Source organism: Glycine soja, chromosome 2 (assembly GCF_004193775.1).
Source record: "Glycine soja cultivar W05 chromosome 2, ASM419377v2, whole genome shotgun sequence".
NCBI classification, from domain to species: Eukaryota; Viridiplantae; Streptophyta; class Magnoliopsida; order Fabales; family Fabaceae; genus Glycine; species Glycine soja.
Window position 1 is genome coordinate 8051518 of NC_041003.1, and position 26219 is coordinate 8077736.

The 26219-nt window shown below is 32.7% G+C and overlaps 2 protein-coding genes and 1 long non-coding RNA gene across 3 annotated transcripts; 1 reads left to right on the top strand and 2 right to left on the bottom strand.

Moving 5' to 3' along the window:
* Positions 1-10474: 10474 nt before the first annotated feature.
* On the bottom strand, positions 10475-14167 carry LOC114385153 (actin-11-like). Its single transcript, XM_028345153.1, has 5 exons — positions 14019-14167; positions 12471-12540; positions 11934-12327; positions 10990-11603; positions 10475-10884 (listed from the first exon to the last, which is right to left on the bottom strand). The coding sequence occupies exons 2-5, from the start codon at positions 12528-12530 to the stop codon at positions 10819-10821; spliced, it is 1134 nt and encodes a 377-aa protein (XP_028200954.1). The 5' UTR covers positions 12531-12540; positions 14019-14167; the 3' UTR covers positions 10475-10818.
* Positions 14168-16473: 2306 nt separating this feature from the next.
* Positions 16474-18590, bottom strand: LOC114385160. The gene is made up of 3 exons (XR_003660849.1): positions 18438-18590; positions 17603-17797; positions 16474-16833 (listed from the first exon to the last, which is right to left on the bottom strand). It is a non-coding gene; the product is annotated as an uncharacterized LOC114385160 (long non-coding RNA).
* Positions 18591-21112: 2522 nt separating this feature from the next.
* Positions 21113-21582, top strand: LOC114370161 (probable mediator of RNA polymerase II transcription subunit 37c). Its single transcript, XM_028327448.1, has 2 exons — positions 21113-21227; positions 21383-21582. The coding sequence occupies exons 1-2, from the start codon at positions 21113-21115 to the stop codon at positions 21580-21582; spliced, it is 315 nt and encodes a 104-aa protein (XP_028183249.1).
* Positions 21583-26219: the final 4637 nt, after the last annotated feature.

Consider the following 26219-nt stretch of genomic DNA (forward strand, 5'->3'; position numbering starts at 1 on the left):
ACTGTTAGATTATTGAGATTTAAAGCTCTGTTTAATATGTATTATATTTGGATCATTTTAGTTATATGAACCCTAATTTTATTTTGGGGAGAAACTATTTTGATCAATAAAATTGTAAAATCCCTAAATTTATGTGTTACGACCATAAAATTTTTCTCCTCTTTAGAATTAATAAAAAGCCTCTGCATTTGATTTACGGGATTGTACAATTTTTTTTGTTTGTGTCGCATTTGTTGGCATATTATTCTATTTGGGATAAAGGTTCTACGAATTTGGTGTTGGCATTTAGTATGTGGCACAATTTCATAAATATTTTTTTTTTTGTTTATATGAATCAATAATAAGACAATGGTCTTTTGTCTTATATGAATAATTTATTATTTTTTTTTTTTGGCCAACTATTTTTTTCATGAAACGGTGATAAGCTGATAATTTATGTTATTCATGTGGTTAGTATAAATTTGTGATAGTACCGTGATATGTTTGTTTCGGGTGCGTAATTAGTTTATCATGATTTAGTTTTTTCAAACATTTACTGCTATCACAATTGAGTGCAAATTTAACCATTACGGATCCTTTCCATTTATTTGCGTGTCCTGTAATTTTAATTAAATTGATTGAACCATTATGTTGTCAAAGTAACCTCTATTGCGTAAATTAATTTAATTAAATTGCATGGATGTTAGTATGAAATTATTTATGCGAATTGTGATCGGTCCAAAGGAAGACACAATTTGGCCAAATAATAACATACCTACGACGATAAATATGTGATAATTATATATTTTTTGTGTGAATAATAGTCGGTACCAAGAAAGGCTATTATTTGACAGAACTAATTGTCAATATTTGATCATTGCGTTGAGAGTACCAATTACAAATTAATTTCTCTGTCCAAAGACTTGAATTAATGTTGTGCTGGGTATCTTGTGATGGATCTGTTATGGGAAATATTTGCATGTCTTGTTATATATATACTTTATATGACTTGCTTGATTATTTGTGAACATGTTATAATTTTTGTTCTCTCTTTAGTTAATATTACTAGTGCTGCAAATGTTGCCCAAATGAATTTCATCCCAATGTTGAATGTGACAAATTTTAAGGTCTGAAAGGAAGCCGTAGAAATTGTTCTTGGTTGTATGAATTTAGACTTGGCACTGAGGACGGAGCGACCCATTTCCACTCCGGAAACCTCTAATGAGGTAAAAATTGAGAAGTGGGATCAGTTCAACCGAATGTGTCTTATGATCATGAAGCGCTCTATTCCAGAGGCATTTCGGGGCTCTATTTCTGAGGGTCAAAGTGTAAAGAAATTCCTTGAGGAAATTGAACAATACTTTGCCAAAAATGAAAAGGCGGAGACGAGTAACCTTTTGGCTAAACTCATCTCCATGAAGTATAAAGGCAAAGGGAACATAAGGGGGTACATTATGGAGATGTCCAATCTCGCATCGAAACTCAAGTCACATAAGTTAGAGCTTGGTGAAGACCTGCTCGTGCACTTGGTTTTGATCTCGCTTCCTGCACACTTTGGGCAATTCAAAGTGAGCTATAACACTCAGAAGGACAAATGGTTCATCAATGAGCTTATATCTTACTGTGTGCAAGAGGAGGAGAGGCTGCAGAGAGATAGGACTGAAAGTGCTCACTTGACTTAGACCTCTCAGAATAAGAAAAGGAAGAAGACTAAGGGTGCTACGGAAGGGACTTCTCAGCAAAAAAAACAAAAGAAGGATGAGGAATTTACCTGTTACTTCTACAAGAAGTCGGGACACATGAAGAAAGGGTGTCCCAAGTATGCCGCATGACATGTGAAGAAAGGTAAATTTCTTACTTTAGTTTGTTTTGAAGTTAATTTGACTTTTGTACCTAAAGATACTTGGTGGGTAGATTCTGGTGCTACTACTCACATAAGTATGACTATGCAGGGTTGCCTGTGGAGCCGACTGCCAAGTGATGATGAAAGATTCATCTTTGTGGATGATGGCAAGAAGGTTGCAGTGGAAGCTATTGGAACTTTTAGATCACAATTAAAAACTGGATTTTATTTCCATTTATTTGAGACTTTTGTTGTACCGTCTTTTAGACGGAATTTGATTTCTATTTCTAGTTTGAACAAATTTGAATTTTCTTGTTCATTTAAAAACAATAAAGTTAGTCTCTACCAAAATTCAAATATGGTTGGTTCTGGTTCTTTAATTGATAATCTTTACATGCTTGATGTTGTTAGTTCCTATAATGAAATACTGCAAATAAGTTCACATGGTACAAAACGAAAATTGAATGAGAATTCAGCCATCTTATGGCATGTGTTTAGGCCATATTTCTAAACAAAGAATTCAGAGACTTATGTTGGATGAAATTCTTGACCCTTTGGATTTATCAGACTTTGAGGTTTGTATTGAATGCATAAAGGGAAAACGAACAAACATAAGGAAACTAGGTGCCAAAAGAGCTAAAGACGTCTTGGAACTAGTGCATACAGACATTTGTGGTCCTTTTCCTACAACTTCTTGGAATTGACAACAATATTTCATTACGTTCATAGATGACTACTCTAAATACGGTTACCTATATTTGATACATGAGAAATCCCAATCCCTAGACGTTTTTAAGACTTTCAAGGCTGAAGTTGAACTTCAACTTGGAAAAAAGATTAAGGCTGTCAAATCTGACCATGGTGATGAGTACTATGGCAGATATGATGGATCAGGAGACCAGCGTCTAGGACCTTTTGGGCTTTTCCTCAAAGAGTGTGGAATTGTTTTGCAATATGCTATGTTGGGCAAACCCAGCATGAATGGTGTAGCAGAACAAAGAAACCAAACTCTTAAGGATATGATGAGAAGTATGATTAGTCATTCCTCTTTGCCAGAGTCACTTTGGGGAGAAGCCTTAAAGACCGCAGTTTACATCCTTAATAGGGTGTCAAGTAAAGCAGTTAACAAAACCCCTTATGAACTTTGGACTGATAAAAGGCCAAGCATTAAACATTTGCACATTTGGGGTTGTCCGGCTAAGGCACGGCCTAATAGGTCACATGAAAGAAAGCTAAACTCAAGAACAATTAGCTGCAATTTTGTTGGCTATGCTGAACGCTTTCAGGGCTATAAATTTTACAATCCCACCTTAAGATCCTTTTTCGAGATGAGAAATGCGAGATTTCTTGAGGAAGTTGAGTTTGGGAAGGAAGAGAACATAAGGAATGTTGTCTTTGAGGAAGAAATTGTTATTTACAGTGATCAAGTCCTCGTACCTATTACTGTTTAAGACACAACTACAATAATAGAAGACAATGTTCAAACTATTGACATTGTTCCAGAACAAGACAATAATGAGGTTCTCTCTCAAATACCTTTAGAGCAACCTCAACAACCTCAAGAAATACCATTAAGGAGGTCCATTAGAGAGAGGAGAAGTGCAATCTCAAATGAATATATTATATTTCTACAAGAACATGAGGATGGTGTTGGTTTAACAGAGGATGATCCAATCAACTTTTGTCAAGCTATGCACAGTTCTAACTCTCAAAATTGGATTGACACCATGAAGGATGAGATAAAGTCTATGAATGACAATGAATTTTGGAATCTAGTCGAGTTGCCTGAAGGTGTGAAACCTATTAGTTGTAAATGGATATTTAAAACCAAGAAAGATTCAAAGGGTAATATCGAGAGATATAAAGCTCGTCTAGTTGCTAAAGACTTTACTCAGAAGGAAGACATTGACTATAAAGAAACATTTTCTCCAGTATCTTCAAAGGATTCTTTTGGTTAAATTGTGTAATTTTAAGACCTCCCATTTGTTATATTAATTTGTCTTGTATTTTTTGGTTAAATTGATTAAAACAACATGTTGTCAAAGTAACCTTTGTTGCGTAAGTTAATTTGATTGAATTTATATGGATGTTGCATGGAATTATTCATGTGAAATGTGCTCGGCCCAAAGGAAGACACAATTTGACAAAATAATTACATGCTTGCAATGATAAACATGTGGTGATTATAAATAATGTGATTTTCCATGTGAATAATGAAATGTTCAAAGACAATCATTATTTGACTGGAATAATCATCATATAAGATTTCCATGTGAGCAGTGGAGTGTCCAAAGACAACCTTTGTTTGACAGGACTTATCACTAATGTTTGATCAATGCATTGAGAGTACCACTTACAATTAGTCTTTTTCAATCCAAAGATTGAGGATTAATGGTGCGTTAGATATCTTGTTTGAATCTTGAAATTTACCATAAAGATTATTTGTGCATTACATGTTTATTGTTCTCTTCTTTAATTGTTGTTGTTGTTACTACTATGGTTTAAATTACTCATATGTGAATCCCAAATCTACATGTATAAAATTTAGAGTTTGAAATTATTTTTGTGAGAGTCCTAAGGTGATATATGAGTAACCTTGGTATGCAACACTAGAAAGTAGTAAAGTGCATTATGCATTAATTAAAAAGAACAAGGAACTACATATTTTCATATCGAAAGTCTAGAAGTTTAGAGATCATTGGGTATTATGACTTCGATTATTTCAAAATGTCTTAATAGCAATCACTTCACATAAGGATTCACATTTTGCCATGTTGGTGGAGTTAATATTTTGCTATGAGACATTATACTAGAATTTATGATTGCTAAATTATTGTAATTGGTTTGCCTATTGTCATCAACATTAAGTAGCCATTAGGTGTTTATTGAGACAATATCTTAGCAGTCTTGTTAAGGATTCAACTAAGTAAAAGTTTTTTTTTTGGTTGACATAGAGTATTTGGTTATTGAATAAAGAATTTAGAAAATACATATTTGTATAGAACATATAGGAATTCATTCCATGCTAGCTGACCCATTTATTAAAGGTTTGGTACCTAGAGTTTTTCATGAGCACACTGCTCATATGGGTGTAGTTCCTAATAGTACCTTAGTTTAGTGGGAGTCTCATTTATGTTTTATATCTTATGTTTTCCAAATATTTGTATTATTTAGATTTTTTGCAGAAATAAAGTTGATGTTTATCATCTTATTTTGAGTTCGTTTTGTGTGCAATGTGTGTATTGCATTTTGGATTGATTTCTATAAAGAATAAAGTTTGGACTAGTTGGAAATAGACATGATTAAGATCACATTGTATGTAATTTTCATGCCGCTTATTCATATTTGATTTATGTTATCGAGCATGAGTAACAGTGGTGATCATTATGGCTTAGTCAAGCTAAATTGTGATGAAAACTACAGTGATTTCCTGTTGTTATATGAGATGGACCAGATTGTATAAGAGGAGTCTAAAAGTAAATAACATACGGTTGCGCGCCTAAAGAATTTTGTGATATAAATGTCTAAGGTTAATATGAAGCCCAAATGGGAGATTGCTAGAAATTTTATAATTCCTAATTAATTAATATGGGCTACATATTATATTATAACATTTATATTAGTTATTTACATTTAAATGGGTTCAATATAAAGCGATCTATTTAAGTGAGCTCATTAGACTGTCGGAAAGATTGATATGGACTTAATGAGCGGAAACCAGTTTGACCCATTAAGGGATAATGAGAACTCTAATAGGTTTAAAGCATAAGGCATGGTTATGGTCCCCAATACACCAAATTAACAAATAGTTTCTGTTCTCCCCATCTGAAGAGAAAATGAAGGTCCTATAAGGAAGAATGTGATTTGGTTGAAAAAGATCATTAAACCAATTGTTCGTGACCACTGTCAGATTTCGCTGCGTGTTGATCAAGTTCTCTATAGATCCAGATATTCCTTAAAACCTCCTGATAATCTGACATAATATGTTTTGGTACTCATTTGATATTTTATAAGGTTTATTAAAAATTCCCAACACATCTACCTATGTTGCTTGTAATAACATATGAGAGTGTCCTTTTCGTTCTCTCACATACACTTCTCAACCTTCCAATTAATCTCTTAGCATCGGCAAGAGTTATTATAATAATACAGACAAGTTTTTCTGCTAAAAGTTTAAAGATAAATTATATAAAAAAAACAAATAGGTAATTGTAAAAAACATAATTAATACCAAAAAGAGTGTTGTCTGGATTGGTGGCGGCCAGATTTTTAGCAACATCGGCTGTATGAACGGAATGTTGAATGAAGATAAAAAAACCCAGAAACAACTCTCAATGCTCTTTGGGTGCTGGTCGATAGAGATTGTGTTATTATCCCTCCTCTAAGTACCAACGCATAAATAAAAAATCAGTGTTCAACAAAGTAAGCTTTTAATGGTTCCATCAAATAGATTAATGAGGATCAGAATCTGAAATTAAAAATATCTGGATCAAAATCTAAAGTTAATTGCTATAATTTGAAATGTAATATTAGGATCAGATTTTGAATACAGTTATTATAATTACTTAATCAGTCATATCTGTAAATTAATTTCAGATTCTGATTCTCATTATAGACACAAAGTGCTTATTAAGATAAGAACCATATAAAGAAGTCCGACGAAAATAACATTTTATTAATGTACTGAATTACATTAAGTACTGAATTTTGATACAACCTTTTTAATATTAATATATAAAAGGAAAATGCTAGTTTTTACGAAAATGTTTTCGTAAAACAATATACGAAAGAGCTGGTTATTTTTTTAAAATTATATTGTTCATTGAATTCTGTTGGTTGTAATCATATAGATGCTATTGACACGTATGTGTTCGTACATTTTGTGCGTGAAAACTTTCGTACACAATAACAATGCTCAATATAAAAATATGTCTTGCTGAAATTGCCAGGTATAGTGTTAGGCTAAATATTTAAAATTGTTGCTTGTTCCATCTATTTCAATTTGAAAACTATGCTGCAGAATGAATCTCAACAATTTCTTTTTAGTAATTTATAGTTCTATATTCTTAATTTCATAATTATTTCAATCTCACATGTCTTTCTTTTTCATCACACTCATCAGCTAGCAGCCTATACTCTATTATTAGGAGTTTGGCGTTTTATGTCACATTTTAACTCCCTGCTTTATAGTTCTGTTGTTAGTTTAAAGAAGGATTTGTCATCGTAAGTGTATTTGACATACATCTTTAAGACCTTGTACCAAAAGATACTTCCCAAATTCAAGCATACTTTTTTGTGTAAAATGCCCCAAAAAATTGAGTAAATTGTAAAACCGTCTTCTACAAAATGAAAAATTATCTAGATGTAATTGCTAGATGAATCTAGAAATGTTAAAGGTCAAGTTTATGAATAGACCATACCACTCTTATAATTGATAGGACACACTCTTAGTCACAATCTTCTAAACATGCTCTAAAGTGGTAGTCAACTTGTTAGTGATCACTTATGCTGCTTTTGGGTATAGTCAGTCCTCAAAGGATTAATCCTTTTGGTTGAGGGTATCTTACTTCACCATTTTTTTTAATAACAAAACTTAGATGAAGTTTCTTAGGTTTTTTGTATAGTTCTTCAATAAGAATTAGTGTTTCACCTCTATAATTTATGTACTAAAGGTTTGCTCTAAAGATCATAATAGGTTATTAAGATGAAACTTCAACTTTAATTAGAGAATATCACTGAAAGCATCCCAGGAATTATGTCTAAATTTTGTCCTTAAATCAAAACTTCTTAACTAAGAGGGTAACAACCAATCACTGATTGATCATTATTAATTGTTATATTGACTTTGCCATGGATGTCCAATTATGCAGTGGTTGTATTGATAAACTAGAGTCATCTAATTGATTTCTCTGTCTCTTTCTCACCTAAGTGCAATTATATATATGCAGGAGCTGTACTAACACCCTAGCTGCATTATTATATGTAAAGAGTGCTGGGTTTTGGTTTCAGTTTATTAGATAGTCGATCAATTTTCACATGCAACTTTGGTCATTCAAATATACTTATTTTCATTTATTTTCCTCCTTCATGCCACGGTGATAGTAACTGATATGGTAATCTTTGATTACATCCATTTGCGAAATTATGATCCTCATTCACAGTTTTTTTTATTTTTTATTTTTTATAATAATCCTCCTTCACAGTTCGGTAACTTTTTTTTATTTTTTTTTATTTTTTGGAGTGTAAGAAATAGAATGGAGAGTTAGGTAAAATACAAATGACATAAATACATAATTAATTGCTTATGCTTTAACAATAACTCATGTGTTGCATGTTTATAATTAGGCTTAAATATATTTTTAATATCTAAAAAATATATCATTTTCATGTCGTTACTTAAAATTCATTTTTTAATTTGTTCTGTTAGCAATTTTTAATAAGAAATCTTTTAATTTGTAGTCCTAACTCTACTTTCCCAAGAGGCTTTTAGTCTCTTTAATAATATTCATTCACCAAAAAAAAATTCCTTATGATAGATAAGAGGACTAATTTAGCAAGGATAATGGCCGTCACTTTATAAAATTAATAAGGATATATTTAGGGATTGTAAAAAAAATACTAAAACAATTAAAATTCCAACCAAAATAAATAGCAAGTCAATTTATGAATTTTATGCCTTGTGGCAGAAGAAGAAAAGTTGCAGTAAATTATATTTTCCCCTATGTTCAAATCATTTTTTTTTTTTTACATTTTAGTTTAAAATATACACGCTCATCTTTTTAGAAATGAACTAGAGCATGGACGTGTGCGATACAAAGTAATTTTTTATATGTATAAAAGATATCTTGACAATTTTATTAATTACTTATATTGCTGGAAGACCTAAAATTAATAAAATCACTAACTCTCTCTTGACTCAACTATAAGCTAAAAGTCTCTCAAGAGGGAAATTCTTGTATGAAATTGTAGATCAAAATATAAGCAAATCATAACTAAATTTACTTATTTAATGATGTCACCGATTATTGTTATATTGGCTTTGCCATGGATGTCCAATTATGCAGTGGTTGTACTGATAAGCTAGCGTCATCTAATTGATTTCTCTGTCTCTTTCTCACATAAGTGCAATTATATGCAGTAGCTGTATTAATAATATTATACGTGAAGTGCTGGCCGGGTTTTGGTTTCAGTTTGTTATATAGTCAATCAATTTTCACATGCAACTTTTGTCATTCATATACAGCTTGTTCTGTTCTGATTTCAGTTTATTATATACAACTGGTATTGGCAAGTTATATTATTTCCCCTTCATTAGGATGACTTGACTTTCTCTCGTTGCTATTTGGTATATATCATCCATCCCTCCATTTCATACGTATGCTAATTTAGTATTCTTGTTTAGATTGTTGATGATATAACGAATAGGCTCGGCCATGTTTTGCTAGGTACTGAAATTATTCATTTCGTTCTGTTTGTGGGTTACAATTCTCCTATATTAATCTTTTTCTTTTGTCAAAACAATCTATAACAATTCGTTCTTGAATGATTACTAGTTTGAGAGAGTATCTAGTAACTTTTGTTAAGTGAGCATCCAATAAGATAATCGTGTTGAATTGATGCTTTAATTTTACTGAAAACTAAATGATTTTTTAATTTAAAATTGATCACAGAGTCTGAATCTTTCATAGTCCGGGATCAAATTTATGACGGATTCTACAGTGCAAAAGTGAGGTATGAAAGTTTATTTTAATCCATTAGATCAACTTATTTTAAAATCAAGGTTTCCTATTTTTCTTTTTTTTTTTGTTTTATTTTTTATTTGTTTTCTTCTCTTTACCAATTTTGCCCCCTCTTTCTCCTCTTCTCTTTCATCTACCTCAAACCCCTTATCTCCTCCGCTAGCCCACCATTCTCATTTACTTCAACCACCGCACGCCACTTCGGAAAAGTGATTTCCGACAGCTCTCCCCCCCTCTCCTCATCGGGAACTACCACGACGCTATTGTGGACGACCATGACGTTGCAACACACTGCATCGACACTGCCGCATACTTTCTAAAGTAGTAAAGCAGGGTCTCTACTGTGCCATCGCCGACAACGACTCCACCGCCACTGGCAAAATAAAAAAATGAAAGCATGAGGGTGGCAAGACGATAGGAATGAACCCCTGACAAGAACTACCATCAGAGGCTAGAAGGGCTTTGGGTTTCTTTACAATATAAGACTAGGAGAAAGAGAGAGAACACATGCTGCAAGACAGAGAAGCTGAAAGTACGACAAAGAAGTAGAGAGAAAGAAGAAAAGGGGGAGAATGAAAGAGAGCAGAGGGTAAAATAAAAAAATAGAAAATGTTAATCATTGATTCAAAAATAAATTAATCTAGTGGATTAAAATGAATTTCTACGAAAGTAAAAAGCTTTCAGACGATAGAATCCATCTCAGATTTATATAATTTTAGTTGGCGTTTCTCCATGATACAATTGAACACTAAAAAAAACTTCACCGCCCGAGGGATTTATTGTATGATTTGTAACGCATTTTTCAATGGTGACAATTGTAAGAACATAATATACACGCAGAACACGAGGCAGAAAAGAGTATTTTAATTTTCTTCTAGTGTACAGTAGTGACTAGAAGATATACGGTGCTCAGTGAATTAACTTGCTACTGTTGTATTTGAAAAGAGTTAACTTGTAGTTCAACGGATGAAGGATTATAATTATGCATAACAAGGGTACAAGCGTAGTTTGATATAATCCAGCTAACTCATACTCAGAATGAACCAGTTAAAAACTTATCAAAGTATAAGAAAAGAACTGGACCATTTTAAAAAACAACTCTCCTCACCTGCAAATAAATGATCACTCCAACAAGAGAATAAAATGAAAGGATAACAAAAGCTAGAATCAAAGGGTTACAATCTGCAATGCATTGCTTCCAGACAAATCGTGATGATAGTAGTCTTTCCCTTCAATAACCCTATCTATCGAAACAGTTTAGAAGCACTTTCTGTGCACAATTGATGGACCAGATTCGTCATATTCTGCCTTTGCAATCCACATCTGCACTCAAAACAACAGTTCGTGTCATTATTATTAGCATAGAAGAATGTATCTCACGATAACATAACATTCCAAGAAGCAGGAAAAAAAATGAAGAGAACAAACCTGCTGGAAGGTGCTAAGAGATGCCAAGATAGAACCACCGATCCAGACACTGTATTTTCTCTCAGGTGGTGCTACAACCTTGATCTTCATGCTGCTGGGTGCCAATGCAGAAATTTCCTTGCTCATTCTGTCAGCAATACCAGGGAACATGGTTGTTCCTCCTGAAAGAACAATGTTACCATAAAGGTCCTTCCTGATATCAACATCGCACTTCATTATGGAGTTGTATGTTGTCTCATGAATGCCTGAAGCTTCCATTCCGATCATGGATGGTTGGAACAGAACCTCTGGACATCTGAAACGCTCATCGCCAATAGTGATGACCTGCCCATCAGGCAACTCGTAGCTCTTCTCGACGGATGAGCTGGTCCTGGCTGTCTCCAGTTCTTGCTCGTAGTCAAGGGCAATGTAAGACAGCTTTTCTTTCACATCCCTTACAATTTCCCGCTCGGCTGAGGTGGTGAAGGAATAACCACGCTCAGTCAAAATTTTCATCAAGAAATCAGTGAGGTCACGACCGGCCAGATCAAGACGAAGGATGGCATGTGGGAGTGCATAACCCTCATAGATAGGGACAGTGTGGCTGACACCATCACCAGAATCCAACACAATACCTGCAAAGAGAAGGCAAATAAATGAAGTTTATAAAGTCAATCACATGATATATGGAAGCTTTATACAAGTTTTCTACAATCACAATTTCCAAATGCAATGCAGTTCACAGAACGTGTTTCTTCCCCATTTAGTAATATGTCAAGTGAAATCATTCACAATGAAATGAATCATTTTCAGTTTATTCTAATGTATCTGGAAATGCAATGTTGAACATACAGACTTTATAGATGCTAATGGATGTTGACATGTGTTTATTTCAATTTCAAAGTTCCCAGATAAGTTCAAACTATACAGCCTCAAGCTAACCAAACAAATAAAAAATTGCTTACCAGTTGTACGACCACTTGCATACAGTGAAAGAACAGCTTGGATGGCTACGTACATAGCAGGGGTGTTGAAGGTCTCAAACATGATTTGGGTCATCTTCTCACGATTAGCCTTGGGGTTAAGAGGGGCCTCAGTTAAGAGAACTGGATGCTCTTCTGGGGCAACACGAAGCTCATTATAGAAGGTATGATGCCAAATCTTTTCCATATCATCCCAATTGCTCACAATTCCATGTTCAATGGGGTACTTGAGAGTCAAAATACCCCTCTTAGATTGTGCCTCATCACCAACATATGCATCTTTTTGGCCCATGCCAACCATCACACCAGTGTGACGAGGACGACCTACAATGCTGGGAAACACAGCACGTGGGGCATCATCTCCAGCAAATCCAGCCTACAAAGATTCATTGCAATTAATTTTTCAAATTCACAGAAGTAACATTAATGTAAAATGATATTCCCATAAAACCAATAAAAAGTATGTCAAAGTTACATTATCAACAAATTTAATACACAAACAAAAGATCCCTCATGCACCTTAACCATTCCTGTTCCATTGTCACAAACAAGAGGTTGAATATCCTCAGTGTCTGCCATCTTCTACTATCTGCAGGATAAATGATGAATATTCAGTAAACACAGCCAAATCTTGTTTTGAACAAGACAATCCCTATACTAATCTTGTTTCTCTCCACTTCCATAGCATACTATGAAAAAGTGACCGAGAAAAACTCCAAATCAAAGGACTCATTGACAGGATCTCATAATTAAATCATAAACTTAGCCAAATCAATTTCAACTATCCTCAATCCTTTTGGTTTATAAACAAAAGTGATGTCCAATGACAGACACAAACAGTAAGCTAACCAATTGCAATCACACATAACAAAAAGGGGAAACATATAAGCTTAAATCTTATACATTCCCTTGTTCTTCTTTTGTTTTAATTTTTCTATTCCTTTAGGCAGATTAGTCCCACAGCAAGTCATTTCAAAATAACATACATCATGTAGCCCTAAAAACTAAGAGATGGGTATATGATGGACAAAGCATCATGTAAGAAAACGATTAATAGTGTACACTGTACAGATATATTATAACATAGCAATAATATACAATAAACAAGTCGGGAAGATGACTACCAGACTGATAGTAGTATTTAACATAGAAAAGAAACTTGTATCCCGAATTAAATGATACACATAAGTGTGTCCCAACATAGTAAAACCCAAATAAAAGTAAATACTGTACACATACATCCTACATTCCTCAGACAAGAGCAAAGAGGTTGACAACAGAATAAGTTGATTAGACATGCATCATGAGACATAATAGTAGGTTGTTAGAAGAGTAGGGAACACTCAAACCGTTGTAAATATCCAAAGAAAGGGTCCACAAAGGCAAAGCATTATTACATTTCCTTTTCTGTATCTCTGCTTTCAGTTTTAAGAGAGAGGGAGGTTCACCACACTTTACCAACATTTTAAACATCGCTAATTAATTGCATCACGGCAAAAAGTAAACTAATACAAATCATTGGGTTCTCTGAACCTCAAACAACAATTCAGATTCGTTACAACTCATCCTCAAATACCACACTTTTGACAGAACCATCCTCAACAACGACAGATCCATTCCTATCTACCACAAATCTCCAAAATACAAAGACAACGACGCATGATGTAACCATTTAAACCAATCAAAATGGTTCTTTTATTCAAAATAAAACAAGAAAAAACGCCTACTACATAACAAACACCCAGATCGATCAATTTTAAACGAGCCAGATTAAAAAGATTCTAAAGAAACATCAAACAGACCAAAAATCTAACAATAATCCAACGCACATCCACTTAAAAAGCTATCAAAAAGAAAAAAATCAAAAATTTCTCACACCCAATGGATAAATCGAAATCTAACAGCGACCCAATTGAAATCCAGCTACCCAACAACTAATAAAACAAAAACGCAGAATACTCCATTCGAATTGAAGAAAAAACCAAAATTGAAAGGTGAAAATTGAAAACGGAAACCAAAGAAACAGATCCAAGTGAAAGAGAAACGGATCGAGGGAAAGAAACGGACCTTGGGAAAGGAATTGCCGAGTGTGATGGAAGGCAGAGAGCGAGAGAAGAATGCACAGAGCTAGTGACGAGAAAGAGGGAGAGAGAGAGAAGGACCAAGTGGAAATGGAAATTGGAATTCAATATAAGAACCACCAGATGCAATGTGGACCGTTGATTTTTTTGGTTTTAAATCAAACAGCGATTTCCACGGTGCTTGGTTTTTGCCCTCCTATTTTTATTATTATATTTATATTTATTTTATTTTCTCTCTTTTTCACTTTTTTTGCTCTTTTTTCTTACACCCATTCATTCCTGCCGTCTGTTTTTATCATCAATAAAAAAAGAAGTCCTCTCTTTTTATACTTGGCTAATGCTAGTATGTGTTTCACCGGAAAAATTGGTAATTTTTAGCATGCATTTTTTTCTTTCTTAATTTTATTTAGGTAAGAGATTGACTCTTATTTATGTTGGTCCTCCTTATAATGTGTTATTAAAATATTTTGAGATATTCAAACTATCCTTTCTTGCCAAGTATTTGTTTTTACTAAATTTAAAGCTAATATTAACAATAAAGGTCGTTTTATTGGGATGCCTACTTAATTATCTCTTGAATTAGTAAGTACTACGCATACCTTGCATTCAATTATTTTTCATTACATTTTTAAAGTTTGGTTATAATGAAGATTTTAACAATATCTTTACCAGTTCAAATCATGTCAATTGATAATGTAATTGTAGTTGAATGCTACTTCACTAAACTAAAGAATTTTTTATTCTGGCAAGTAGTGTTGCTTCTTGTAATAATGGGACAAAATGCATCGGGTCTTTGAGAATCCAGATAGCAAAAATAAAAGTTAAATTAGGCTTTTCGAATTGTATACAGTGTGATAAATTAAAATAATTTCTTTCTGTGAATAAAATTTTGTATTACGATTAACATCAATAACTAAAGTTCTTTTTAGTAAAAAAATATGAAGCAATGAAAAATTTATAAATAGTTATTGTTTTCATTTACTGCATGATTATTGCTTTCACTAAAGCTATTTTTGTGCACTAAGTAAAAAAATAATGATTCTTTTCATTACATAAATATTGTATGATTATTAATTATTAATAATTTAAAATGTTTAATAGTGTAAAGCCTTATATTCGATCAAATATCCCTTGTTGGTTTTCCTTGGGAGCACGGTTCAATATTTCTTCATTTTGTTTTTCAATCAGCATCGTACATATTTCATTCACGAAAAATTAATTACGCGGCTAAAGTCAAAATGGTAAGGAACAACATTGGACATGTGAGGAAGAAAAATCAGTGCAGGTAAAACAGAATTTATACATATTTAACCAATTATGTTAATTTGAAAAGGAGTGGAATTAGCTCGAGTCAATAGATGAGATTAGCCTATAATTTCTCTCCAACTATAATAAGGAATGGACGGCAAAAAAAAAAAAAAAAAATACTCCTTTCCTCTAATTATGGAATGGCAACAATGAAAGCTTCTATGGATACCATCTCATTAGGATATGCAACCTTTTCTAGGATTAACTTTCAATTTAGTATCCACTTTACAATAAAATAAGGCCTAATGTTACTTGGGGCCCGATTATGCAACTAGCCAACCACAAATAGTTGTCCAGCACTAAGAACATCTTCAATCCTAACTGAATATGGTCTGTCAAGTCCTTGTAATGCAAGACTGCCAGCAAATATTTGAAAGGGAAGGAGAAAGAAAGCTCTTAATAAAAAAAGCACTAATTGCCAGCCAAGCATTGTGTTTATAATAATACAAGCTAGAATAAAAGAAAGGGGGCAAAATGGATAATGAACAGAATTAGTAGTTGAGGTCGTTTGTGGCACGTTGATGAACTTAGTAGACCAGTTAATTGTTCAGGCTTTGATTATGTGTAGATAAAGGGATTTAATGGAAGTTAAGAAGTTGAAGTTAGGCACATACTGTAATCAAAAGTGTTTGAAACTTTAATTACAGGCGACAAAAAATTGCATTAATTATATTGGTACCAACAGTGTTTATAATAAGTCTATTTGATTCACATGTATATATATGTGTGTGTGTGTGTATCAGAGTAGTCAAATCATGATTTTTAAGGTTATGCAGGACACCGGAAGAATAAGATCTTACAAGACTAGCACCGTAAATACAACTGGCAGATCGAGCTGTTCTTTAAGGTTTATCTATTTTGCTTTTATACATTGAATTAGGACTTGTTTTGTGCAGTAGATAAAATAAGATAGAATACTATCAGATTATAGAATAAAGTTGATAAACTCCTAAGGTTCGTTTTGTACATTAATTAGATCTTATTGTGGATACTTTTGCAATAATAGGAGCCCATCTTACCGGTTGTTAGGTGCAACATTATGCTCCATGAGTATTTTATAACCTTAAACAGCAAAGCCAATTTATATTTTAATAAATGGAGTAAATTCTTAAATTGGTCTTTTAATGACCATATTTCCCAAATTAAAACATCATCACTATAAAACATCCCTAAATGGCTATATTTTGGTCACCATTAGTCTCTAAAAAATTTAAAACATCACTATTAGTCTTCCAAAAAATTTGCAACCATACATCCTCCAAAAATTTAAAACATCACCGTAAAAACAAAATTCCAAAAAAATGAAAAACAAAATTACTATTCTCATACAAAATTAATCCTTTTTAGTTTATCAGACTTACTTGCACTGATAGTTCTTTAACCAAATTTGGTCACCTTCACGATAATAAAAAGGAATTCACCAGGGGAGATGATCATTCTTTTTCATCATGTTTCTGCTTGTTGCTATCAACTCCATCGACTGGAGGTAATGTCTACATAGAAAAAAAAATGAGTAAACAACATCACAGCAAAAAGATCTAGATCCTCTAAAATGCATCCTTGGCACTTTAGATAATATAATGTAAGTGACAACAGATAATAAGAAAATCAAGGGAGTTAATGGTTACATAGCCATGGCTTTTTATTCAAGAGTTTGTATTTTATAAAATTATAGACTTTATTATTTCATAAATGGTTTTGCACTAGACTATTTATGATGCAATCTAAGGAAAATTTAAATTCATAGTGAAAATAGAGGACACAATATGAATTTTGAGTATATCTGTGTGTGTGTGAATGAACTACTACAACTATAATATCTTCATTGCATTGTTTGCATAGAGTGGCATGGACTAATGCACGAGTTAAACTGTCTAGATTTTTTTTTTGATGAATAGTTAAATTGTCTAGATGTTCAAACGGATCTAACATTTATAGGAAATCATACAAGTTGAACTTAAGCTATTGACTGCACAGTATGCTGCAATGATCAGTGCAATGTCAGGTAAAGGAATTGGCTATATCCATATTTCAAAAAAAATAGTTAGCAAAGATCTCAACTATGCATTTTGTTAAAAGATATTTCAAATACTTTATTTAAAACAAGCACATTAGTTCCCTATGTGTTATAACAAATACAGAGCGTTCAAAAGTCCAACTTCAACAAATAAAACACACATACCTTGCATGTATTGCCATATTTATAACTCAAAAACACTGAATAAAAGAAGGTACCATGAAGAAGTTAGAGAGAAAACTTACAAGGTTAGGCTTAAAGATATTGTGAACAACAGAGGCACCAGCAAGAAGAGAGAAGACAACAACCACGCAGGACCAAGCCAGTGAAGGAGTCCCTGTTGGCTGCTTTCCACCTCCAAATTTTCTATTCATCCTCACAAAATATTTCTGACTGTGTCCCCTAAAATGATTTAAATCAAAGCTTGGGCCAAGCAATACCTTCAAATATTCAGAGACACAAAATGTGCTGATAAATTGGCAAATGGAAACACTAACCTTTAAGTAATTTTCAAATATTCGCACAAAATCAAACAGTCAGAAAATTGCCTCAGCCCTCAAGATACACAAAAACCAAATTAATTACACACTATTCCAAGCTAACTGAATAAACCCCCAAAAAGGAAATAGAGGATAATGAAAGGTAGAAGAGAGCGAGGATGGCCAAGAACAAGTGGGCTAGGAATCAACACAAGCATGTTGTGGTTCAGACATTATAACAAACAAGTTGTAGGCACTGTTTTTGAAGGTAGAATTGTATAATTCTAGAAACCAACTTAGGAAATTCATCAAACAGATGGTGCACAACACAATAATCTAAATATGCCGGTTAGAAAGTACTCCTATATGTTTATGTGGCTGTCAATTACATTTCCCATGGCCATGAGAAAGAGTTTTACACCCGGTAACCAATAAAAAATTGTTACAGTTATCATTTCTAAAGTAGTTATGATACGAGAAGAAACTTATCATATATGAAAACTTGTGATTATTTGATAAATTATACTGTCACTGCATTCTGATTAAATTTGATAAGAAAATAATATCGAATTTCACAAGGTAAGAACAAGAGGAAACTTACGTTTCCTGCAAATGCAAGATGTTTCAATGCAATTTCTGTGGAGAAGATCCCAATTCATATTCCGCGTCTCCTCTAGTTACCATTTCACCACGGGAAGTCTGAACGACGTCGCATCTTAATTATACCGGTGGTTTGATTTGTTTTTCAGATAAACATTCATCCCAACCAAATATAAAATAAACGTATGATATATAACATCAAATTAAATTAAATTATTTTTTTACATTTTAATTTGATTCGGTTTGAAAGATTTTTATTTTTACTTTATAATCATAATTTAAATTTTATCAATTAAACTTATATAATAATTATTATATTATTTTTTAAAAAAATTATTAAATTTTATTTAACATATTTTAATTGAAAAAAATTATTTTCACTTTTATTTAACATTAAATTATATTATCAACTTTTCTTTTAACCTAGTAGTAATATTAGAAGTAGAAAATACTGAGAAAAGAGGGTTTAACTTTCTAATGCTTTTTTTTACTACTATTTTTTAAGAGAGAAAACAAGGTTTTTTTTTTTTTAGAGAAAAAGACTTAGGTCATACCATTGATAATTAAATTGTGAATACAAGCACAAATATTTTATGTTTCAATAAAAATATTTTTATTTTAAATTCTTTAACTAATATCCTAATGATACCGATTAATATTTTTTTATTGGTATATACTAAAAATTATACAATTTTATGTGAATGTTGAATTTTTTTCAATCAATTATAATTTATAATGTTAACGATCCATTTTAATTATACAGTACTTATACCTTCCATCTTTTTCCTTATACTTTTCATATTCAAACATACACATTCAAGTTTGGAAAAAAATATTTTATTTACTGTTAATTGATTTTCTTTTTCAAATTTTGAGAGTTACATTTTTAGCCTTTATAGCTTTATAAGTAATTTTGAACACTTAAATTTTATTGCTTGTATTTAGTTTACCAATCATAGTCTCTCATTTGTTAAAATTAAATTCTTCATCTCAGAATTCGGTCCAATAACTAATAATGTGATGGAGATGTAATATAACATTAATTTTTTATATATAAAATTAGAGTACATAAAACCTTTTCTTTCCCGTCTTCTAAATTAGGGCATTATTTACATTCTTTCTGTAGTCATTATTTACATTCTGCCAAAAAAAATAGTAATAGTAAATTATGTTTGTTTAATTTTTTTATTCTTAAAATAATTTAGATAATCCTTTAAACATTGATAAAAAGTGATTTAGACAATGCTTAAAGAATAAAAAATAAAATAAACATAATTTATAATAACTAAAAAAATAAAAGAAAGAAAGCAAAAAAATATTAAATTACAAAGACAACTAGAAAGATATTTAAGTCAGTTTATTTATCATAATTTATAAATCTAAAATATAATTTATACATTAAAAAAATATTTATTATAAATTTTCATTATAATATTATTTATATACTCGAGATTTATTTTTAAAAATTTGAGTTATATAAAATTAAAATTAATCATGTGCATTGCACAAGCTAAAATACTAGTAAATTAGAAAGTCAATTTCTTATCAATGTTGTGAACAGGATTAAGACAAGAGATATGACTTGAGAATAACTCCTAAAATCCATCAAATTAAAGAATAATGTTTATAAATATTTTCATGTATAACTCCTAAAAATGATCCATCAATTCAAAATTTAAGATTAAGATTTCTTTATAATATAAGAGTAAATTATAATGAGAATTTTTGTAAGGAAAGATCCTTATCTTTTCAATGCTTTTATATAAATTTTAAAATACATAATTTTTATTTTTAATTTTTTAGTTTTTCTGAAAAAATTAATAAAACATAAAAACTACTCGTACGTTTGATGACTTAAAATACTAGTAGTTATATAGAATGTAAAATTGAAAACTCCTTTTTAACGACTAAAAATTTTAAAAACTAAACGTGAATAGCCCATAAATCTGCCAACTCAAATTTACAATTTAAACAAAAAACCAATGATTGTCATTACATGATTTAGTGGGTATTGCTTCCCACATACCAGTGTGTTCTTGATTAGTTTTTTTTAGCCATAGTGCTCTCCTTAATACTAATAAAAAAAACATAAAAGAGGGGAGGGGAGCAAGATTAGAATTTTAATATATAAATAGATGTAACGATTTTATTTTATTTTTTCATTCAGGGGGCGATGGCAATATCCATTATTATGCATTTACGCCATTTCGCATTTTACCTAAATCTTCATTCTAAAACTTTTAAATTCCAAACGATTAGGTAACAAAATTATGGATGATGATTCTAGTCTAACTCAATCCATCACCTCATTTGACTGGGTCATCATTTCCCAAGTCAATGTAATCAAAGATTACCTGATCACTTAAAGAAGGGGAATTAATGCAAGCAATTTAAAATATGTATCACACTATCACTTGAAGAGATCCTCTTAATGGGAACATTAAGTGGTGATTTCCAATGGCTATGCAAATATAATTTCCTTTTATGCAATCAAGATGCATACATACATGTGTATATTTTTAACTATTTGAGTTAACTTTTATAGCTCAGGTTCATTTATAAAAATCAAACGTCAAACGTCAAACGTCAAACGGCTATAGTATTCAACGAAGCTTCAAGTCTTTCAAGCCTGAATTGAATTTCTGAGTATCTCTGTCTTTATTTACGTGAAAGAGAATGGCCAAAGAAAACCAGGGATTTGCCATAGGAATAGACCTTGGTACAACCTACTCGTGTGTTGCAGTGTGGCTGGAGCAACATAATAGAGTAGAAATAATCCACAACGACCAAGGTAACAGAACCACACCTTTTGTTGCTTTCACAGGCCTCTGCCAATCCACAAAACACTGTCTTTGGTATATTTATTTTTTTCTACTCTTAACTCTTCCTTTTTTTGTAGCACAAATAAAATAAATTACGAGACTTTTCACATGCACTCTTTTGCAGATGCTAAGAGGCTAATTGGTAGGAAACATAGTGATCCCACTATTCAAAAGGTCAAAATGATGTGGCCATTCAAGATTGTTGCTGGTGTCAATGATAAACCAATTATTATTGTTAATTACAAGGGTAAGGAGAAGCACCTTTGGGCTGAGGAAGTATCATCTATGATCCTCCTGAAGATGAAAGAGATTGCAGAGGCGTAGTTGGAAGCACCTGTTGAGAATGTTGTTATTACAATTCCTGCTTATTTCAATTATTCCCAGCGAAAAACTACCAAAGATGTCGGTGCCATTGCAGGTCTCAATGTTATGCGGATAATCAATATTGAACCCACTGCTGCAGCTATTGCTTATGGCCTTGACAAGAGGACTAATTGTGTTGGAGAGTATCGCAACTTATCTCACAATGGGATGACGAATGAAAATAAAAGAAGGTGTCTTCTAAAAAAAGAAAACGAGTAGGAGTCACCACCAACGTTTATTTAAAGAAAACGCGAATTTTGAAAATAAGAATTCAAGAGTTGTTTACACATAGGAAATGTATTAGCACCCAACACGCTCGTCACAAGGAACGACAACCTTTAATCAAGTGTGCAAAACGTGACTTCAAAATTATTTATTTTTCTAAGAACAATGAATTGTTTTTATTATTTTTTTTTTTTCAAGTCAACAAGGGTGTTGTCCTTGCTCCTACGTATCCTCAGGTGTGATAAGGAAATCAGACCTACGTAGTTCTTTAAGTATGAATGTTTGTGTGTTAAATTGATTTTATATTTTTTTTGAAAGATTTATTTTATTTGCGAACAAAGAGTCGTTAAGGTGTTGGAACCTCAAACGACGTTTTAAATTTTGAAACACGGAGAAAATCATTAAGGTGTTTGACCTTAGAACGATCTCAAGTGATATTTGATAAAAAAAAAGTTTGGTTGTGAATTGATTTCCTTTATTTGTTTTTTTTGTTTATTAGTCTCACGACACTGGTGGTCGGCTAGAATTAAACCTTGCAAATGAAATGAAATTACCAACAATAAAGGGGAGAAGATGAATACATACGTAATATCATAGAGGACCCATAAGGGTACATGGATTACATTCAACTCTTAAGAAAAGAAAAGAAAAGAAAGAAGAACTAACTAGCTATTGCACAAGGTACAAGGCTAGCAAGAGAAGCGATGTAGGGAATGATCCTCGATTACGATTCGGCAACATCTTGGCTTCACTTTTCTTCTATTTCCTTCCTCTCATTTCGTCTTTCTTCATCCCTAAACCTTCTGAACCCCCAGAACTCTTCCCCTACATGGCTATTTATAGAAAAAGCCATTTGGGGCAGGGGCAGCTCGCCCAGGCGAGCTGGTTGCTTAAGGCTGAAGGTATTTCATGGTCCAGGCAAGCCAAATGCTCTCCTGAGCGAGCTAAGATCTAGAAAATTCCAGAAAATGACTATTTTGCCCCCTCTTGGTGGTTTTTGTTTCCGGAACTGACAAACAACCATCAAAACCTTGCGTGACCCCTTGGCCTTACGCTGTAACTGGTGCCAAACACCGTAATTCAACTAGTAGTGATCAAAACATCATATACAAATGATAAAACATTATACCCAGATGAAATTAGGGTCTGACAGTTGCCCCTCTTCACTTATCTTTTATTGAAAATAAAAGATAAATAAAGATGATGACACTAATTTCATTCTAGCGATATGGCTATTCAAAATCGGACACTAGAGAAAACAAAAGAAGTGAAAACCGAAAAAAGAAAAAGGACATTGAAGTCCTGTAACACCAAATAGAGGACCTTGAATTCCTACAAAACATAAAATGGATGACATTGAAGTCATGTAGAGCATAAAATTAAAGGGCATTGAAGTCTTGAAAGCATCAAACAGAAGACATTGTAGTCTTGTAAAACATAAAGTAGAAGATATTGAAGTCTCTGAAAGCGTAAAAGACAGAAGACATTGTAGTCTTTGAAAGCATAAAGCAAAAGACAATGTAGTCTTGGAATCATAAAACAGGAGACATTGTAGTCTTTGAAAGTGTAAAAGACAAAAGACATTGAAGTCTTTGAAAATGTAAAAGACTGAAGACATTAAAGTCATTGAAAATGTCAAAGACTAAAGACATTGTAGTCTTTGAAAATTTAAAAGATTGAAGACATTATAGTCTTTGAAAGCGTAAAAGACTAAAGACATTGTAGTCTTTGAAATCATAAAGCAAAAGACATTGTAGCCTTGGAATCATAAAGCAAAAGACATTGTAGTCTTTTGAAACATAAAGCAAAGGACGTTGAGTCCTATGAAAAAAAAAAGGGCGTTGAGTCCTATGAATCATGCAATTGGATTTTGGAAATTGGTATATAATGAGAAATCTAGGGACTCATAGCCTGATGTGGAACATGAGTTTTGGAATGCATGGACATGTAAACTTCACCCCAAAATGAAGTAAATCCTGGTTTTGTACGCAACAATGCAATGCAATGAAAAATTGTGCAATGTTCATGACATTCTTTCCTCTTTTGGTTATCTTAATTTTGTTTTCTTTTTTCTCTCTTTTTTTGTGTAAAAAAAATACAGATTGACTGTCTCTTTCTAAAAGACGTGATAACTCATGCAACCTCATCCTATCTTTTGCAAATCTCTTCAGGGACTCCCTTAGAGTGTATGTTTTGATTTAATCACTTGATGATTTTGGGTGACGACAGTGGAGTCGTTTGACTTTTAATCAATCAACTGAAATATTGATTCTAGGGTTTATCCCTTTCTTTTTGGTTTAAAAACTTTGATTATTCTGCACAACAAGAAAATATATGGCTTTGGGATCGATCACATGCACCATTGAAGGATGACAATGGATTGTTACACTTTGGTATATGACCAAGTGAAACTTTCTTGATTTAAGGTCATAAAGTGATGCCAAGGGTCTATCGATCCTGCTGAAACTTAATGACATGAGCTGATCCCAAAAGAATTTATACAACAAATGCCACCTTTGGATTCAAAAGGAATCCTAAGGAGTCTGCATGAGCGACTGACATCAGATGTACCCTACTATCATAATTGTCTTTGGACATTTTCCATGAGCTTCTGGTCGAATAAGTTTTCTTCTCAAATGTGCAAGTGCAAAACCTCAAGGATTCTCTTCTTTATATATATATATATATATATATTATATTTCAACAATCACAAGTGTGTGCGGGTTCCATTCCAGAATCTAAACTTAAAAGCAAAATTAGTCATTCCTTTATCCAAATGGGTTTTATTGGGCTTGTAACGTGGTCAAGGGTAAGAGGGCAATGAAAAAAAGGATTGGAGAGGCTCAAAGAGTGTTCAAGGGTTATATTGAATAAGAACCTTGAGAGTGTTGCTTGTACTTTTATTCATTTCAACTTTTGGGTTGAGCTCTACTCCTTTTGTCTTATAACATTAATCCTTATTACACTTTTGTGCCTTCCTTGCAAAATCTAGATATCTTTTTTCCCTTTTTTGTTTCACTCGCCTTTGATGGATTTTCTTTCTGCTCTTTTTTTTACATCATTGTTGCTCACCTCATGCATGTGTTGTTTGCATTGCTCCTCCTATCGATTTAGTGGTGGTTCCTACTCAGGGTTTTTGTTTTGTTTATTTAAGAAAACATATATGCTTTGACTTGGAAGGGGAAGCAAGGGATAAATCAGTGTTTGGGATGGAGAAACACGGTCATGTGTCATTTCAAATTTTGACTAAAGACTTTTACAGTTTGGATTTTGGGTCAAAACCCTTGATAACACGCCCCTGATTGTTTTTCCTTTTTTATTTTCCTAACTTGCCTAGGCCACCCTTTTGGGTTTTCAACCTATCAGGTGAGAACTTCTTGTCTGCCCCTAGGTTCGTTTAAAGCTCATGCATGGTGTATGTCATTGCCCTAGTGTAGGGTTCAGAGATATATGTTGTTGTCGTTTGTCATGACCTTGTAGCAAGAAGTAATGAAAGAAACTGTGCAGGTTCTTGAAAATGAAATTTCAAGGACAAGAAATATTTAAAGGATTTTCAATTGACAGATTAAGTCAAATGACTCTTGTTCTTGACAACTCACTTTTCTCTCAAAAAGACAACTTTTAAGAATAATAAAATGAGGTCACATGAATGCCTGTACTTCTTATTTTTTATTTGAAACACAGTCAATCAAACTTTTTTTTTTACTTGTCGTTTACGACACCCCTACCAAACGTGTAAAATGAGCAGTTTCTGATTGAACAGACTTGGAGATCAACTCAGGAGCGCAAGTCACTTGAGCAAACAAGCCAACAATGTACATTCACATTTTCATGAATGTTAAATAAATACAAAAAGATGTAATTGTGAGAAAGTGAGAGGCAAATACATCAAATTTATCCATATTATTAGCATTGTGACTATTGTTTACAATATTGGCATAAACTTGAAAATCCTAATGAGTCATTGGAGACATCTAACAACAACCTTCAAATTGCCCCAAGTATCATGCATAGTGTCACTTGACAACGTCAGTGAAATTCTGATACTGGGGACAGATGTCGTACCGGATGTCACGACATCACGCTTCAGAACATGTAGATTATATTTGACAGTGTGTACAGATTTAAACAAGTAAATAACACAAGAGAATTGTTAACCCAGTTCGGTGCAACCTCACCTACATCTGGGGGCTACCAAGCCAGGGAGGAAATCCACTCTCAATAGTGTTAGTTCAAGGTCTAACAGCCCCTGTTTACAACCTTCTCACCTAACCACTACCCGTGCGATCTCTACCTAAGAGCCACTCTTAGATATGAGAAACCCCGCTCACTCCCTCTCACTCACACTCCCGTGTTTACAAATCAATCAAAGA